Source organism: Physeter macrocephalus, chromosome 14 (assembly GCF_002837175.3).
Source record: "Physeter macrocephalus isolate SW-GA chromosome 14, ASM283717v5, whole genome shotgun sequence".
Lineage (NCBI taxonomy): Eukaryota > Metazoa > Chordata > Mammalia > Artiodactyla > Physeteridae > Physeter > Physeter macrocephalus.
The window spans coordinates 41,305,479-41,322,499 of NC_041227.1; the positions used below are offsets into that span (position 1 = coordinate 41,305,479).

The following is a 17,021-nucleotide window of genomic DNA, read 5'->3' on the forward strand; positions in this document are numbered from 1 at the left end:
TTATAAAACAGGAACAGACTCACAGATATAGAAAACAAACTTATGGTTACCAAAGGGGAAAAGTGGGGAGGGATAAATTAGGAGTAAGGGATTAACAGATGCACGCTACCATATATAAAATAAACAACAAGGATTTACTGTGTAGCACAGGGAACTATATTCAATATCTTGTAATAACCTATAATGGAAAATAATTGAAAAAAAAATAAAACTGAATCACTTTGCTGTACACCTGAAACTAACACGATATTATAAACCAAGTATACTTCAATTTTTTAAAAATCTGGTGTTTAATCAATGCATGAAAATGGAAGCTTCCAGGTATTTCAAAAGCTGCTGAATGACTTAAGAATTAACAGTCAAAATGAGACATGGTTTAATAGCCAGAGATATTGACTGCCGCCTTATTAACCTATTTATAGTGGACAGATTATAACATGTATGCTAAAAAGAAGCCAATGCTTTTAGTAACTCTCTACTTTCCCACGGTCTAATGATATTTACATGACATCTTATACCAAAACCTAAAAGCACTTTTCCTATCTATTCCAACCGCATTCAAACAATCTTGTGAAACAGATATGGTAGGTTAAACATCAGAGAGAAAGCACCTGATTTAAAACCATTCAAGAATGCAGATCTTGGGGCTTCCCTGGTGGCGCAGTGATTAAGAATCCATCTGCCAACGCAGGGTACACAGGTTTGAGCCCTGGTCTGGGAAGATCCCACATGCTGCGGAGCAACTAAGCCCGTGCGCCACAGCTACTGAGCCTACACTCTAGAGCCTGCAAGCCACAACTACTGAGCCTGCGTGTCACAACTACTGAAGCCAGCGTGCCTAGAGCCCATGTTCCGCAACAAGAGAAGACACTGCAATGAGTAGCCTGCGCACCGCAACGAAGAGTAGCCCCCGCTCAGCACAACGAGAGAAAAGCCTGCGCAGCGACAAAGACCCACCACAGCCAAAAATAAATAAACAAATAAAGAATGCAGATCTTAAGGCTCTCAATTAGGATAGATGGATAATTGTTCCATTAATCTGGCTTTAGTGTATTAAACTTGACAAGTTACTCATTAATTACTATTTTTTTTTTTTTTTGGCCACGCCACATGGCTTGTGGGATCTTAGTTCCCTGAACAGGGATTGAACCCTCAGCCTCCACAATGAAAGCACAGAGTCCTAACTGGACCGCCAGGGAATTCCCTCATTGATTACCTTGATCAGTGGTTTCTAAACTTTTTGATTTCAGGAAGACCTAAAGAGTTACTGTTTATTGAGATTATATCTATCAACATTTATCAAATTAGAAATTAAAATGGAGAAATTTTTTGGAGTATATATGAATTCATCTTAAAACAACAAACCCATTACATATTAACACAAACAACACCGTTTAATGGAAAATAACTACATTTTTTAAAACAACCAAAAAAAATAATGAAAAGGGTGGCAGTGTTTTACGTTTTTATAAATCTCTTTAATGGCATTCAATCTGTTAAGATATCACACACAATAGAGCCTCTGGAAAGCCTACCGTACACAGACTCATGCGAATAAGAATAAATAGTTCTGACTCAGAGGCCCCCTTGAAAAGGTCTCAGGGACCCCGGGGGTCTCCAGACCACACTTTGAGGATCTGACAAACTGCAAAGGGTGGAAACTAAGTTGTGAGAAAATTAAAAACATTAGTCATAAAGAAATGATTTAGTATCTATTAAATCAAATGGTATTAACATGTACAACAATCTGATTAAGATTTCAAAATACTGACTTCCAAATTTCAAATTTGAAATTTCAAAATACTGACTCCTACAGCAATTTCAAAGAGTGTGTTCCACCAAAATATTTTGGGTGTGTGTGGGAGATAGGATGTACCTAATAACACGTTACCAGCTCAACATTAAGAAACGTGTTTAACTGCCACATTTTCCAAACCTGACGCTGGAACCTCTTACTCCTGACACGTCTCTTAGCTCAGAGACCAGACACTCAAGGAAGACAGGCCCAGGGTGCATGTGGGCAAGATGTTTGTTCCTTTACGTTTTTACCTGTAATGTTGTAGGCACACCTCAGCCTAGGAAGGCAAGTTTTGCCTTCATTTTGAGAGCATTCAGAAGAGGCACAGAAGTAGCTAATTGACAGAAAGTCTAAAACCTTCCTGGGACTTCCCTGGTGGCGCTGTGGTGAAGATCTGTAGATCAGTCTGGGGAGTCTGGCAATCTTTATTTTTTTGGCAGCGTGGGTCTTTGTTGCTGCACGTGGGCTTTCTCTAGTTGCAGCGAGCGGGGGCTACTCTTGGTTATGGTGCGGTGGCTTCTCTTGTTGCAGAGCACGGGCTCTAGGCACGCGGGCTTCAACAGTTGCAGCACGAGGGCCCTAGAGTGCGTGGGCTTCAGTAGTTACGGCGCATGGGCTCAGTAGTTGTGACTCGCGAGCTTAGCTGCTCCACGGCATGTGGGATCTTCCCAGACCAGGGATCAAACCCATGTCCCCTGCATTGGCAGGTGGATTCTTAACCACTGCGCCACCAGGGAAGTCCCTACAATCGTAACATTAAGTCTTCCAAGCCATTAACAGGGGATGTCTTTCCATTTTTAGGTTTTCTTTCTCTCAACAATGTTTTATAGTTTTCAGAATATAAGTTTGTGTCTCTTTTGGAAATTTGTTCCTAAGTATTTTACTATTTTTGATGCTATTTTAAATGGAATTGTTTTCTTAATTTCATTTTAGGATTGTTCATCGCAGGTGTATAAAAATACAACTGATTTCTGTATATTGATCTTTATCCTGCAACTCTACCAAACCCATTCATTTGTACTAATACATTTTTAATAGATTCCTTAGGATTTTCTAGGTCATGTCATCTATAAGTAGAGATAGCCTCCCTTCTTCCTTTCCAATGTGGATACCTCTTATTTCATTTCCTTGGCTAAATGCCCCAGCTCCATCAGTACAATGTTGAGTAGAAGTGCCGAGACATCCTTTGGACAAAGCAGCAGGTTAAACACAAGCTGGGGACACTCTACAGAACAAACCCAGTTTCAACAAATACACTGCAAGGCAGACAAATTAAAAAAGAGGAAACGCTCATAGATTAAGAGAGATTTAAGAGATATATTAACCAAATGCAACTAAGTTTCTGAACATACTACTTAAAAAAAATTTAAGGTGATCAGAGAAATTTGTACACTGCCTGAAAAACTGATATTAAAGAATTGTTAATATTTTAGAGGTCACAATGGTATGACCCTATCTTTAAAAATATCCATTGAAATATTTACAAGTGCAATATTATATTTGACATTGGCTTAAACAATCTGGGAGTGGTGGGGGCATAAGGGAAACAAGACCGGCCATGACTTGGGCTTGAGGACTGGTGAAGCCAGGTGATGGTATGTGGAAGAAGTTCATCATAACAGTCACTCAATTTCCATATATAAAGTTTTCTACAATAAAAAAATTTTAAATGTGTCCTTGATCGCTCAATCAGGAGATAGTGGCTTCTTCTGAATTTCTAGTTTTTAGTGTAACCCGCTCCCAGAACTAGCCCTGGGTGATGCAGTGCCAGCATGTTTTATTTTTGACACTGCACTATAACTGGGGAGCCTGGAGGGAGGAGGCCTCCAGCCCTGCATCACTGACAGTCCCACCCACAGCATCTGGTACCCGCCTTGTGCCTGGAAGGAAGGCCAGGCAAACATGTGCCTGAAGATGCTCAAGTTCTGTCATCGTGGAAACTTTTCAAACACAAGCTTAATTAAAAGCTAAATGGCAAGTGAAATACCACTTTTAGGGGAAAAAAATGTACAATGTTTAAAAAGATATATGCCTCCCTGTATTTTCTAAGTTTCTACAATTAACATCTTATTTGTGTAGTGAAAATTATAAACAGGGAATTCCCTGGTGGTCCAGTGGTTAAGACTCTGTGCTCTCCTTGCCAAGAGCCAGGGTTCAATCCCTGGTCGGGGAACTAAGATCCCACAAGCCTGCAGTGCGGCCAAAAAAAGAAAAAAAATTGGCTTCAGGAATAATAAACAGCCATTTTAAGTAAATATTTTAAAAACATTATAAACAGATAATGCATATTTATGGTATAAACATTCCCTAAAATATTTACTATCTGTAAGAATTATATACAGAGAAAATGTTTCAAAAAATGAAATGCTTTATACAACTGTAAATGCCACTGTTCTGTGGTCCTTATAGACATGTTCTAACATTCACAGTCAGTAAATGAAACTCAAATGACAAATCACGTGGGAGGATGACATCCATCTTTTTAGATAACTGTGAGCCTAAGGTTCCTGTTTGGGGGAGTCATTTTTTTTTTCCACGTTTTTATTGTGCCAACTGAGACTACTTACCCCAGATGCTTGGCTCCCCTAAGTCCTGGAGGGAAGACAGGAGCCCCTGTGATGCCAGAGCCTGACAGCCACAGGAGGCTCACACCACCCTGCTTCCAACAAAGCCCCCAGAGCACCTCCCACCCCAACACCAAAACCAAACAAAAGCAAAGGCAGGGGCAGCTGCTGGGGGAAGGAACGACTCTGGTGAGGACCCTTCCACATACGTGCAAAGGGCAGGGGTGCTGCCCATTCACACTCTAGAAATCCTACACTGAGCGTCCGGTGCGGGAGGGAGACGGTGTCCACAGGGGGATACACAGACAGTAAACAGACACAGCCAATTCCAGCTCTGCCCTAAAACTGCAAATCAACTGTGAAAGGGTGAGGCCTCTGAGTGAACAGCTGTCAAAGACGAACGCTCAGGCAAAGGCAGTGTTTACTCTGAGTAGGGGAGAAAGGGCAATTTTATAACTAGAGGGCAGGGCCAGTGTCTTGGGGGGGGGAGGGGAGCAGACGGTGAGAGTCACTGGCTCAATAAAGTGGAGAGAAATGGGACGATACCAGCCATTTCTGCCACGTGGTAAACCCACCTGGGGTTGGGGTACGGAGTGCAAAGGTCTAGAAGCGTCAAGCCTTGGCATCACAATGCACCCCAGTCCGTGCCCTCCAATGCATTAGCTCCCATCCCCTTGCGTTTTCTCCCCTTGAGCAGGAGTGTCGCTCACCAACCCATTCTCCCCGACACCTGAGCCATTTCTCCCATCCCAGATGGCAGCGCTCACTTCTGCAGGGCCTGGATTAAGACTCAGTGCCCACGAGAGGCCACCTAGCAGCCTGGCCCCAAGGACCCATACCTGATAGATGGCTTCGTCACAGGCGTTCTGAAGGCCCAGGTTCACCATCGTGTTCTGCAGTGTGCGGCCCATGTAGAATTCCAGGGAAAGATAGTAGATGCGCTGAGGAAGCAAAAGGAAGCATCTTAGATTGTGCGTTCCACCCCACACACGAGAAGATTCCGGTGCCGAGAAGACCTTCTTAGGGGCTTCGCTCAGTCAACCCTGCACTTACCTGCACGTCCCTAAGATGGGCTCACTCCCTTCGGCCTTGGCCAACCTCAGCTTTCCAGGGGCAGACCCCTAGTGGGGGCCCTTCGAAAGTAGTCTGTTCACTGCCCTTCTGGAGTCCCCAAGGGGATGGAAATGAACCACTGCCTGAGGTAGGGAGGCAGGGCAGGGCAGTAGTGGGGAACAGACTCCCAGGACAGATAGAGCCAGGTCTGAGCTTGGCGGGGCCTCTTCCCAGCCACGCTCTCGAGGAGGAGACCACATCACTCACTCGGGGTGAAACAGCCCTGCAGGATGAACAGCTTCTGATACCTGCACTAAGTACTCAGCGCAAACAGCATGGTCAACACAACGGGATAGACGGATGAACACGTCTACTTCCACCTGCTGACTGTTTGCTGGCTTTGGGGGACTGAGAGGTAAACCTCCGTGTAAACGAGGTGATGACACTCGCTGGGGGCCAAGCAGGGTTCAACACTTCCCACGCCTGGTGCCATCTGCCCACACGACCACCCAATGGGCCACGGGAGGCAGTGGCAGAGCTGAGATCTGGCCCGCAGAGTCCTGCTCTCATACAGGGCTCCGTGCTGCCTCCAGCTGTCAAGAGTAAGGCCTTGGGACTTCCCTGGAGGTCCAGTGGTTAAGACTCCACGCTCCCAATGCAGGGGGCACAGATTCGATCCCTGGTTGGGGAGCTAAGATCCCTCGTGCCGCACAGCACGGACAAAAAAATAAAATAAAATAAAACTAGAACTCTCAAAAAAAAAAAAAAAAAAAGAGTAAGCCCTTGATGAGAGAAGGGAAAAACGCTTCCCTACAGAAGAATTCTGATTAATAAATGCAGAAGGAATAGGAGGAATGGAAAACCACCGAAAGAAGAGCACAGTAACAGCTGCGCAGGTGACCACCGTGGCTCTAGGGACTGAATGGATATTCTGCACAGCCCTCCAAGTGTATCCCCCCAAATAATCTTAATCACCGTGGTGGTTTTAGCAGATGCCCCCAAATTCTCTGACAGCCTTCACTCCAGGAGGTGGTGTGGTGCTCAATCCCCCTCCTGCTGAGGGTGGGCTGGTCACGGCAACTCCCTTCCGACAAATAGTCTGGAAAGGGAAAACTGCAAATTCACAATTTTGGATTGTGACGACACCCTCCCCACATGATCAAGGTTAACTTCACCAGTAACAGGTCGGGTGATATGCTGTCATGAGAAGGGGACCTCGCCTCCACGGTTTTCTTTCCAAAACTCCCAACCCCAGACTGACGGTGAGAAGCAATGGTCAGACCCAAAGTTAGGGACATCTGTGGAACTGCCTGACCAGCACCCGTCAGATCTGTCAAGGTCACAGAGGACAAGGAAAGACCAACAACCACTGCAGACAGAAGACTAAGGAAATAGGACAACTAAATGCCCTGAGGACCCTGGATTAGGTCCGGGACAGAGAAAGGCCATCAGAGGAAGAACTGACAGGAAGTGCTGAGCCAGCGCTAACTTCTTGGTTTTGATACCTGTGCTGTGGTCACTCAGGATGTTACCACTGGGGGCAGCCGTGAAGGGCACGTGGGCATGCTATACTCTATTTGCAACCCTCTGTCAATCTAATATTGCCTCTAAGTAAAACGTAAAAGAGCAAAACCAGGCCTTGAAAGGGTGTGTATCTGTGAGCTGTGCACGTGCACGATGACGAGAGAACACGTCTCGGTCTCAGGTGTGAATCCAGGGCAGAGTGTTGGCTGCGCTACGGTTTTACCTTTCCTATAAAATTTCCAAAATATACAATCTAAAAAATCTATTTCCCTATGGGCTGCAGAATGCAGGGAGAAGAAAGGTCTGGATTCCTTCTCCTCAGGTGGCAAGAGGGCTGCTGGGGCCTGTGCACTTCACGGAGACACCTGCAGAGGGCGACCTGCTGAGCCCCGCACCAGCAGCTTCAGAACCCACCATTTGGGCAGAGACACACTGAAGGTGCTTTCTTATACCTTGCTTAGAATTCTGACCAGCAGCTGACCAGAAACATCTGAGGAAACCTGGTGGCCGTCTGCCAGCCAACAGCCGTTTTAGTGGTGCTGCCCTTTGGGTTTTTCCAGCAGCATTCACACCATCACTTCACACTTCACTGTAGTTGTTCTTAAACTACTCCCCTCAGAACCAAGAAGCAGCCTGAAAGGATGGGCCAGGTAGAAAGAGGCTCCCAACTTGCAAAATACACAGGCAGGGGACCTATGTACATGGACAGACATCCCATATCAATGGATTGGAAGGCTTAATGCTGTGAAGATGGCAATAATCCCAAAATGATCTACAAATTCAACACAATCCCTGTCAACATTCCAGCTGGCTTCCTTACAGAGTGACAAGCTGATGCTAGCATTCAGATGGAAATGCAAGGGGTCTGGAATAGTCAAAACAATCTTGAAGAAGAAAACAAAAGTGGAGGACTCACACAAATCTCAAACCTTACTACAAAACTACTGTCAGTGAGACTATACTGGCATAAAGAAGGACACACAGAGCAATGGAAGAGCACAGAGAGTCCAAAATAAACCCTCACATTTATGGTCAACTGATTTCCAACAGGAGTGCCCAGATAATTCTGTGGGGAAGAATAGTCTTTTCAACAAATGGTGCTAGGACAACTGGATATCCACAAGCAAAAGAAGAAAGTCGGACTCCTCTTTCATACCATACGCAAAAAATTCATTCAAAATGGATCAAGAACATAAATGTAAGAGCCAAAACTATAAAACTCTTAGGAGAAAACATAGGGGTAAATCTTTGTGACCTTGGATTAGGCAATGGTTTCTTCTGACATGACATTAAAAGCACAAGTGAAAAAACAGATAAGCTGGACTTCATCAACATTTAAAACATTTGATACAATTAAGAAAGTAAAAAAGACAACCCACAAAAATGGGGAAATTTTTAAAAATTGAAGTATAGTTGATTTACAATATTTTATTCGTTTTAGGTGTACAACATAATGATTCACAATTTTGATAGATTATACTCCATTTGAAATTATTATATTTCCCTGTGCTGTACAATATATCCTTGTAGCTTATTTATTTTATACATAGGGGTTCGTCCCTCTTAATCCCCTACCCCTATCTTGCCCCTCCCCTCTTCCCTCTTCCCATTGGTAACCATGTTTGTTCTCTGTATATTCAAGCCTATTTCTGTTTGGTTATATTCATTCATTTTATTTTTTAGATTCCACATATAAGTGATAACATACAGTATCTGTCTTTCTCTGTCTGACTTGTTTCACTTGGCATAATACCCTCCAAGTCTATCCATTCTTCTTTTTATGGCTGAGTAATATGCCACTGTGATATACATATCACATCTTCTTTATCCATTCATCTACTGATGGACACTTAGATTGTTTCAACATCTTGGTTATTGTAAATAATGCTGCTATGAACACTGGGGTGCATAATTTTGAATTAGTGTTTTAATTTTCTTTGGATGTATATTGTTTTATGAGTAGTATTCCACTGTGTATATTGACCACATCTTCTTTATCCATTCATATGTTGATGGTCACTTAGGTTGCTTCCATATCTTGGCTATTGTAAACAGTGAAAATATCTTTTCAAATCAGTGTTTTCATTTTCTTCGAATATATACCCAGGAGTGGAATTGCTGGGTCATAAGGCAGTTACACTTTGTGTTTTTTAACGAACCTCCATACTGTTTTCCATAGTGGCTGCACCAATTTACGTTCCCAGTGTAGGAGGGTTCCCTCTTTTCCACATTCTCGCCAACATTTGTTATTTATGGTCTTTTTGATGATAGCCATTCTGACAGGTATGAGGTGACATCTCATTGTGGTTTTGATTTGCATTTCTCTGATGATTAGTGATTTTGAGCATCTTTTCATGTGCCTGTTGGCCATTTGTATGTCTTCTTTGGAAAAATGATTATTCAGGTCTTCTGCCCATTTTCCAATCAGTTTTTTTTTTTTTTTTTAATATTGAGTTGTATGAGCTGTTTATATATTTTGGATATTAACCCCTTACTGGTCGTATCATTTGCAAATATTTTCTCCCATTCAGTAGGTCTTGTCTTTCATTTTGTCAATGGTTTCCTTTGCTGTGCAAAAAAAGCTTTTAAGTTTAATTAGGTCCCATTTGTTTATTTTTTATTTTGTTTCCTTTGCCTTAAGAGAAAGATTAAAAACAAAACTGCTAAAATTTATGTCAAAGAGTGTTCTGCCTATGTTTTATTCTAGGAGTTTTATATTATCTGGTCTTACAGTTAGGTCATTAATCCATTTTGAGTTTATTTTTGTATATGGTGTGAGGGAATGATCTAATTTCATTCTTCTACATGTAGCTGCCCAGTTTTCCCAGCACCACTTGTTGAAGAGACTGTCTTTTACCCATTGCATATTGTTGCCTCCTATGTCCTAGATTAACTGCCCGTTAAGTGGGTGTGTTTATTGCTGGGCTCTTTATTCTGTTCCACTGATCTATGTGTCTGTTTTTGCACCAGTATCATACTAGTTTTTGTTAGTTTGTTTGTTTTTGTTTTTTTATTGGAGTATACTTGATTTACAATGTTGTGTTAGTTTCAGGGTGATTCAGTTATACATATATATATTCTTTTTCAGACTCTTTTCCCTTATAGGTTATTACAGAATATTCAGTAGAGTTTCCTGTGCTATACAGTAGGTCCCGGTTGATTATCTATTTTATATGTAGTAGTGTGTATATGTTAATCCCAAACTCCTAACTTATCCCTCCCCCACCCCCCTTACCCCTTTGTTAACCATAAGTCTGTTTTCTATGTTTGTGAGTCTGTTTCCTTTTTATAAATAAGTTCATTTGTATCATTTTTTTTTTAGATTTCACATGTAAGTGATATCGTATGATATTTGTCTTTCTCTGTCTGACTTACTTTACTTAGTATGATAATCTCTAGGTCCATCCATGTTGCTGCAAATGGTATTACTTCATTCTTTTTTATGGCTGAGTAATATTCCATTGTATATATGTACCACATCTTCTTTACCCATTCATTAGTCAGTGGACATTTAGGTTGCAGTATCATACCGTTTTGATGACTGTAGCTTTGTAGCTTTGTGACTGTAGTCACAGCGTGATACCTCCAGCTCTGTTCTTCTGGGAGAAAATATTTGCAAATCACATAGCTGGTAACAGATCTGTATCAGGAATATATATATACAATTCAATAATAAAAGACAGCCCAGTGGTAGGTTGGGCAAAGGATCTGCACAGACATTTCTACAAAGAAAATACATATTGCCAATAAGCACATGAAAAGATGCCTAACATCATGAATCATAAGGGAAATGCAAATCAAAAGCACAATGAGATGCCACTTCACATCCACTAGTACAACTATGATCAAAAAGCCATCAGATAATAACAAATGGTTAGCAAGGATCTGAAAACTAGCTGATGAGAATGTAAGACGGTACAGCTTCTCTGGAAACCAGTCTGGCAGGTCCTCAAAAGTTAAACAGTTTACCATTTGGCCCAGCAATTTCACTCCTAGACATATACCCGAAAGAAATGAAACCCTGTGTCCACTAAAAGATTTGTATTTAATAGTCAAAAGGTGAAAACAACTCAAATGTCCACCAACTTATGAATGGATAAATAAAATGTGATATATCCATATGGTGGAATATTATTCGGCCATAAAAAGGAATCAAGTACTGATAAAGCTACAATGAGAATGAACCTAGAAAACATTATGCTAAATGAAAGAAGCCAGTCACAAAAGACCACATATTGTATGATTCCATTTATATGGAATACAGGTAAATCTACAGAAACAGAAAGTAGATTAGTAGTTGCCTAAGACAGGCGGACAGGGAGTTTAGGGTGGGTAACAGCTAAAAAGCGTGGGGTTTCTTTCTGGGGTAATGAAAATGTTATAAAACTGACTGTGGTGATGGTTGCACAACTCTGAATATACCAAAACCACTGAATAAACTGTACACTTTAAATGGGTAAATTGTATGGTATCTGAATTTTATCTCAATAAATATTGTATGTAAGATAGAATACTTCCAGTTGTAAAGGTGGTAGGATAAAAATGTCTCTGCCCACTTCTCCCTAAAACTCACTGACCCTAGGAAAACAGAGGTGGAAACTGAGGGAGGCAGAACTCAGCCAGAAACTGCCCCTTGTACCACTTCACCACCAAGCTGCAGGGGAGGGATGAGGGTGACTGTCCACTGCTGGTCTCTGCCTTCTGAGGCCGATGAAAGGACAAAGCACTTTACACTCACATGCGTGCCCACTCACACACCCACACGTGTACATGCATTCACACCCACGGCGCACACTCACTAACACCAGTGTGCCTGTGCACGCGCGCACGCGCGCGCACACACACACACACACACACACACCACAAAACTGGGAACCAGGAGGGGCTGCTCCCTCCATGCTGCACACAGCAGGCCCTGCCCCATCATCCAGCTGCAAGCAACTGGCTCAGGAAGAATCCCCTCCACTCAGAGATGGAGCTCAGGGTCTACACCCTGAGAAGAAAAACAGAACAGACAGGAAATACAACAGGCAAAGAACACCCAACATTTACCAAGGGCCACATGAAATCCATAAACACAGACCCATCTAAGACATCAAGAAACACTGATAAGGTAACAAAGGGACTCAACCAAGCACGGGAAAGAAGTAAAATAAATAAGAGATAAAACCACCACAGAAATGGAGGCAGCACTGAATGCAAAACAGTGGCACAGCTGAAAACAAAAAGCTGGCTGGAAAAGTGAGCAAAGTGGGGGAAAATCGTGAAGAGGACTGGAGAGAAAAACACCCATACAGAAGACAAAGAATACTTAACATTTGCATAATTAGTGTTCCTGAAGAAAGAAAATGAATAAAATGTTAAAAAATTTTTCAATATGTAATTTAAGAAAACGTTACATATATATTAAATCTACAAATTGAAAGAACATGCTTACATACAAAAAAAATTCCAGCGTCCTTTAAATCACAAACACGTCGCAGTGTAACGAGTAATTCTGCAGAGGTGTCCTCTGCTCCACCACCGCTGTCACTGCTGCTCACGGCCCATTGCTTCCTCCTGACTTTTCATCGTTCTGGACGCTATTTACTCTACACTTGAACTGATTTATTATTATATGGGGTTCCGATAGCATGGTACCATACCTCCCTCTAGATGGGGCTTAGTAATCAACGTGAAAACACACTGAGACGACAACACCCAGCTGTCCGAGAGAGTGAGTGAATGTTTTGAGCAGCTATTCCTTTCTTCTAGGCACACATGAAGGCCATGCCTATTTCTGGGATTCTCCCAAGAGGTTTTATAAAAAGTTGGCAGGGCACGGAGCAACAAAGCCTGTGAGCCACAACTACTGAGCCTGCGCGCCTGGAGCCTGTGCTCCGCAACAAGAGAGGCCGCGACAGTGAGAGGCCCGCGCGCCGCGATGAGGAGTGGCCCCCGCCTCGCCACAACTAGAGAAAGCCCACACGCAGAAACGAGGACCCAACACAGCCAAAAATGAATAAATAAATAAATTTTTTTTAAAAAAGAATCAGATTTATATTAAAAAAAAGTTGGCAGGGGACTTCCCTGGTGGTCCAGTGGTTAAGAATCCACCTTCCAGGACTTCCCTGGTGGCCCAGTGATTAGGAATCCACCTGCCAATGCCGGGACACGGGTTCGAGCCCTGGTCCAGGAAGACCCCACATGCCACAGAGTAACTAAGCCCGTGTGCCACAACTACGGAGCCTGCGCTCTAAAGCCTGTGAGCTACAACTACTGAACCCTTGTGCCGTAACTAGTAAAGCCCGCGTGCCTAGAGCCCGTGCTCTGCAATAAGAGAAGCTACCGCAATGAGAAGCCCACGTATCGCAACAAAGAGTAGCCCTCGTTTGCCACAGCTAGAGAAAGCTCGTGTGTAGCAACGAAGACCCAATGCAGCCAAAAATAAATAAGTAAATAAATAAATTTTTTTAAAAACCTTTAAAAATAATTAAAAAAAAAAAAAAAAAAAAAAAAAGAATCCACCTGTCAATGCAGGAAACACGGGTTCCAGCCCTGGTCCGAGAAGATCTCACATGCCGCAGAGCAACTAAGCCCATATGCCACAACTACGGAGGCTGCACTCTAGAGCCTGAGAGCCACAACTACTGAGTCCATGAGCCACAACTACTGAAGCCCACATACGTAGAGCCTGTGCTCCGCAACAAGAGGAGCCACTGCAATGAGAAGCCCGCTCGCTGCAACTAGAGAAAGCCCATGCACAGCAATGAAGACCCAAAGCAGCCAAAAATAAATTAATTTATTAAATTTAAAAAAAAAAGAATCCGACTTCCAATGCAGGAGACGCAGGTTTGATCCCTGGTCGGGGAACTAAGATCCCACATGCTACAGGGCAACTAAGCCCATGCGCTGCAACTACTGAGCCCACGCGCTCTGGAACCTGTGCACCACAACTAGAGAGAAGTCTGCGCGCCACAATGAGAGATCCCGAGTGCCGCAACTAAGACCCAACACAGTCAAAAATAAATAAATAATATTAAAAAAAAAAAAAAGTTGGCAGGTCAGGGATATGATCAAGATGTTTTTATTTTGCCTTTAACTATAAATATGTATTTTAAAAGTTGTAGTTCGATCTTTCTGCTAAAGTTTCCAACTTTTAACTGGCACTATGAAAATAGCTTGATTATCTTTCTTTTTTTTTTTTTTTTTTTTTTTGCGGTACGCGGGCCTCTCACTGTTGTAGCCTCTCCCGTTGCGGAGCACAGGCTCCGGACACGCAGGCTCAGCGGCCATGGCCCACGGGCCCAGCCGCTCTGCAGCACGTGGCATCTTCCCGGACCGGGGCACGAACCCGTGTCCCTTGAATCGGCAGGCGGACTCTCAACCGCTGCGCCACCAGGGAAGCCTGATTATCTCTTTTTCTAAGAGATGGGTGCTGAGGGATAAAATGTTGGGCCTAGTCTTAAAGCCTCTGAATCTCTTTCATCTTCCTCCCAAGTTCAACATGGGTGTCCAGGGTTCAGCTATGTATTTAGTTCTGTAAACCTACCCGGGCAGCCTCCTGCGACATCCTGAACAAGAGGGCAGCAGGAGCAGCATGGCATCCAGGGTCCCCCCAGAACTGCCCACTCAGAAAGGACCGACCACAGTCAGCTCTGCGCCAGACACCGCTGCAGGTTGTACTTGGCTGGAGCTCTGGACTCAGGGTCTGTGCCTTGTTTTCTGTTGCTGTTTTTGTCTGTGTGACTTGAGAACTTTTATTGTTTCCTCACATGTGTTGATTTGTTTTCCCCAGTTTCCTTAAGACGGTTCAGCGTGAAACCATCAAACTGAAGAAGGCACTTGAGAAGCCGGCCAATGACGTGCACAGATTTTGAACCACGTAGACTGGGTCCCATCCCAGCTCCTGCAGCGGCCGGTGGGGCGGCCTGGTCACTTTATGTCTCTGATAGCACCATGCCTACCTGGGACTCGGCATTGCTGGTCCCCTCACCTGGCCAGATTTTCAGGGAGGGGTGTGGAACCTAAAGAACAGGGTGACAATTCTGGAAAAAAACCACCTGCAAAGGGCCAGCTCCTTGCCAGGCCCAAACTCTGCTGCTGCAGGCCCAAGGCCATCGCAGGCCCGGCCCAGCCCCTTCCTACCTCTCCAGCCCCTCCAGCCTCCCCGGCGCCATCTGTGCAACCTTGGACAGAGCCTCCCAGCTCAGGGGTGGCAATCGAGAACCAGATGTTCACCTGCTTGAGCCTGAGAACAGCAGGGACCCCTTAACCTTGCCACACAGCTCTGGGGGGGGCTGTCTGCAGGCCTGAACTAGGTCACTGATCTTTCTTGCAGAGTCCCTTCTTTGCAATATGGCTGTAACAAGTGTTAAACGGCCTAGAGGCAGCCTTAAGTTTTTTATAAATTGAGTTTATTTATTACATGCAAAGCTCACACCAACAGGTAACATCACAGAAAAGCATAAACAAAGCTCTTCGACACAGATGAAAATATGATCAACACAAACATTATACAACATATTAATCTCCTAAAGAATCTCAGGAGTTAATGAACTCTGTGAAAATGGAGTTTAATGTCAATAGGTAGAGCTTTCATTTTGCTCTCTATACAACCGAGATTAATACATAGAATTGGACTTTCAGAGACCTCCAATTTCTTTTCCCTCTCCTAAAAGTGTGTTTAGAGTCCTTGTTTAACAGAAGGGTCTGAACACTCTGCAGAACAGGAAAGAAAGAACTTTCAACACTCAGGGCATCGAAGCACAGACTGGGGCAATCGACTTCACCACCAGCAAGAACCTGATTCTACAGGCAGATCTGGCCAGGAAGGTGTCCGCCTGCGCCAGAAACACGCAGCCTCACTCCTCTTGTCTATCAGATTCTGTCGGTGCCGCAGCAGCATCTTAACCCACGAGCTGCCCTCTCGCAGCACAGAGTGGCTCCTGCCAGCCAGAGCTGGCCCTGACATGACACAGGGACACTGACCACTGACCCAACACAGAAGTCAGCTCTGCTGGGCCCCCCAGCTTCTACAGAGGCACTGAGGCCACCTCCAGCCTGCCGCCCTGCCTGAGCAGCTCAGCGAGAGGAGGGCTGCTGGGGGGAGGGGCCCTTCCACCCCTGTCCTCACTGAGCATGTACCCACGTACACGCCACTGTGTCTGAGGGGCTTTTTGGAGGAAAAAGCTTTATAAAACCACTACTGTGCTTGTGTGAGGATGCTGAGTTTCATCTACCACACCTCTTAAGGCCCAACCTATGAAGTCACACTCGCACTTTCTTTCAGAGCGAAGTGCCAGGGAACCTTGGCTTCCCCTAACTGGTGGGCTGTGTCTCAATGTGGACCACGAATTTCGTTTTTTATTTTAGGTACTGGTACCTAGGAGTAGAACGCAGGTCTGTTTGCACAAAGTCAACTTGGAAAATGTAAAATATGATAAAATCACAGTATTTTATCCCTGTAAAATCTACAGGGATTTTACACTCAGAGATCACTTAGTTCTGCAGGGAACAAATTCACTTTGTGCTACATGACGTCAGTGTCACAGTCCTCTGCCTTCCACCTTATGTGCCATTAAGCTCTACAAAGCGTCTACTCACCCCATCCCAGAGCCAGATAATCATGGAGGCCACCTTGTCCCTGACAGATAGCCAGAGCCTAATCAATTTATAGTTAGCGTTCTGGACCATGTCAAACTACACTTGTGGCTCAGTGTTATAAGTCGGTGTTTTCAACAGAGCTACTTTCACCTTTTAAAAAAAAAGGTGTTTCAAGGCTGAGAAAAGACACTCAGCTAAAACTGAAATTACATATAATTCCTATTCCAGAAGATCCTGTTGAAGGCATTGTTAACCAGACTTTTTTTTTTTAACATCTTTATTGGAGTATAATTGCTTTACAATGTTGTGTTAGTTTCTGCTGTATAACAAAGTGGATCAGCTATACGTACACATATATCCCCACATCCCCTCCCTCTTGCGTCTCCCTCCCACCCTCCTTATCCCACCCCTCTAGGTGGTTGCAAAGCACTGAGCTGATCTCCCTGTGCTATGCAGCTGCTTCCCACTAGCTATCTATTTTACATTTGGTAGTGTAT

The 17,021-nt window shown here is 43.9% G+C and overlaps 1 protein-coding gene across 1 annotated transcript in view; it reads right to left on the reverse strand.

The window, feature by feature from the left end:
- Nucleotides 1-3,309: 3,309 nt before the first annotated feature.
- Nucleotides 3,310-17,021, reverse strand: part of PYGB (glycogen phosphorylase B) — a 19,995-nt gene continuing 6,283 nt past the window's right edge. The window contains exons 2-3 of the mRNA XM_028498001.2: nt 5,202-5,303; nt 3,310-3,318 (exon numbers count right to left, since the gene is read on the reverse strand). Of these exons, the coding sequence (XP_028353802.2) occupies nt 3,310-3,318; nt 5,202-5,303 (111 nt within the window). The remainder of the gene's footprint in view (nt 3,319-5,201; nt 5,304-17,021) is intronic.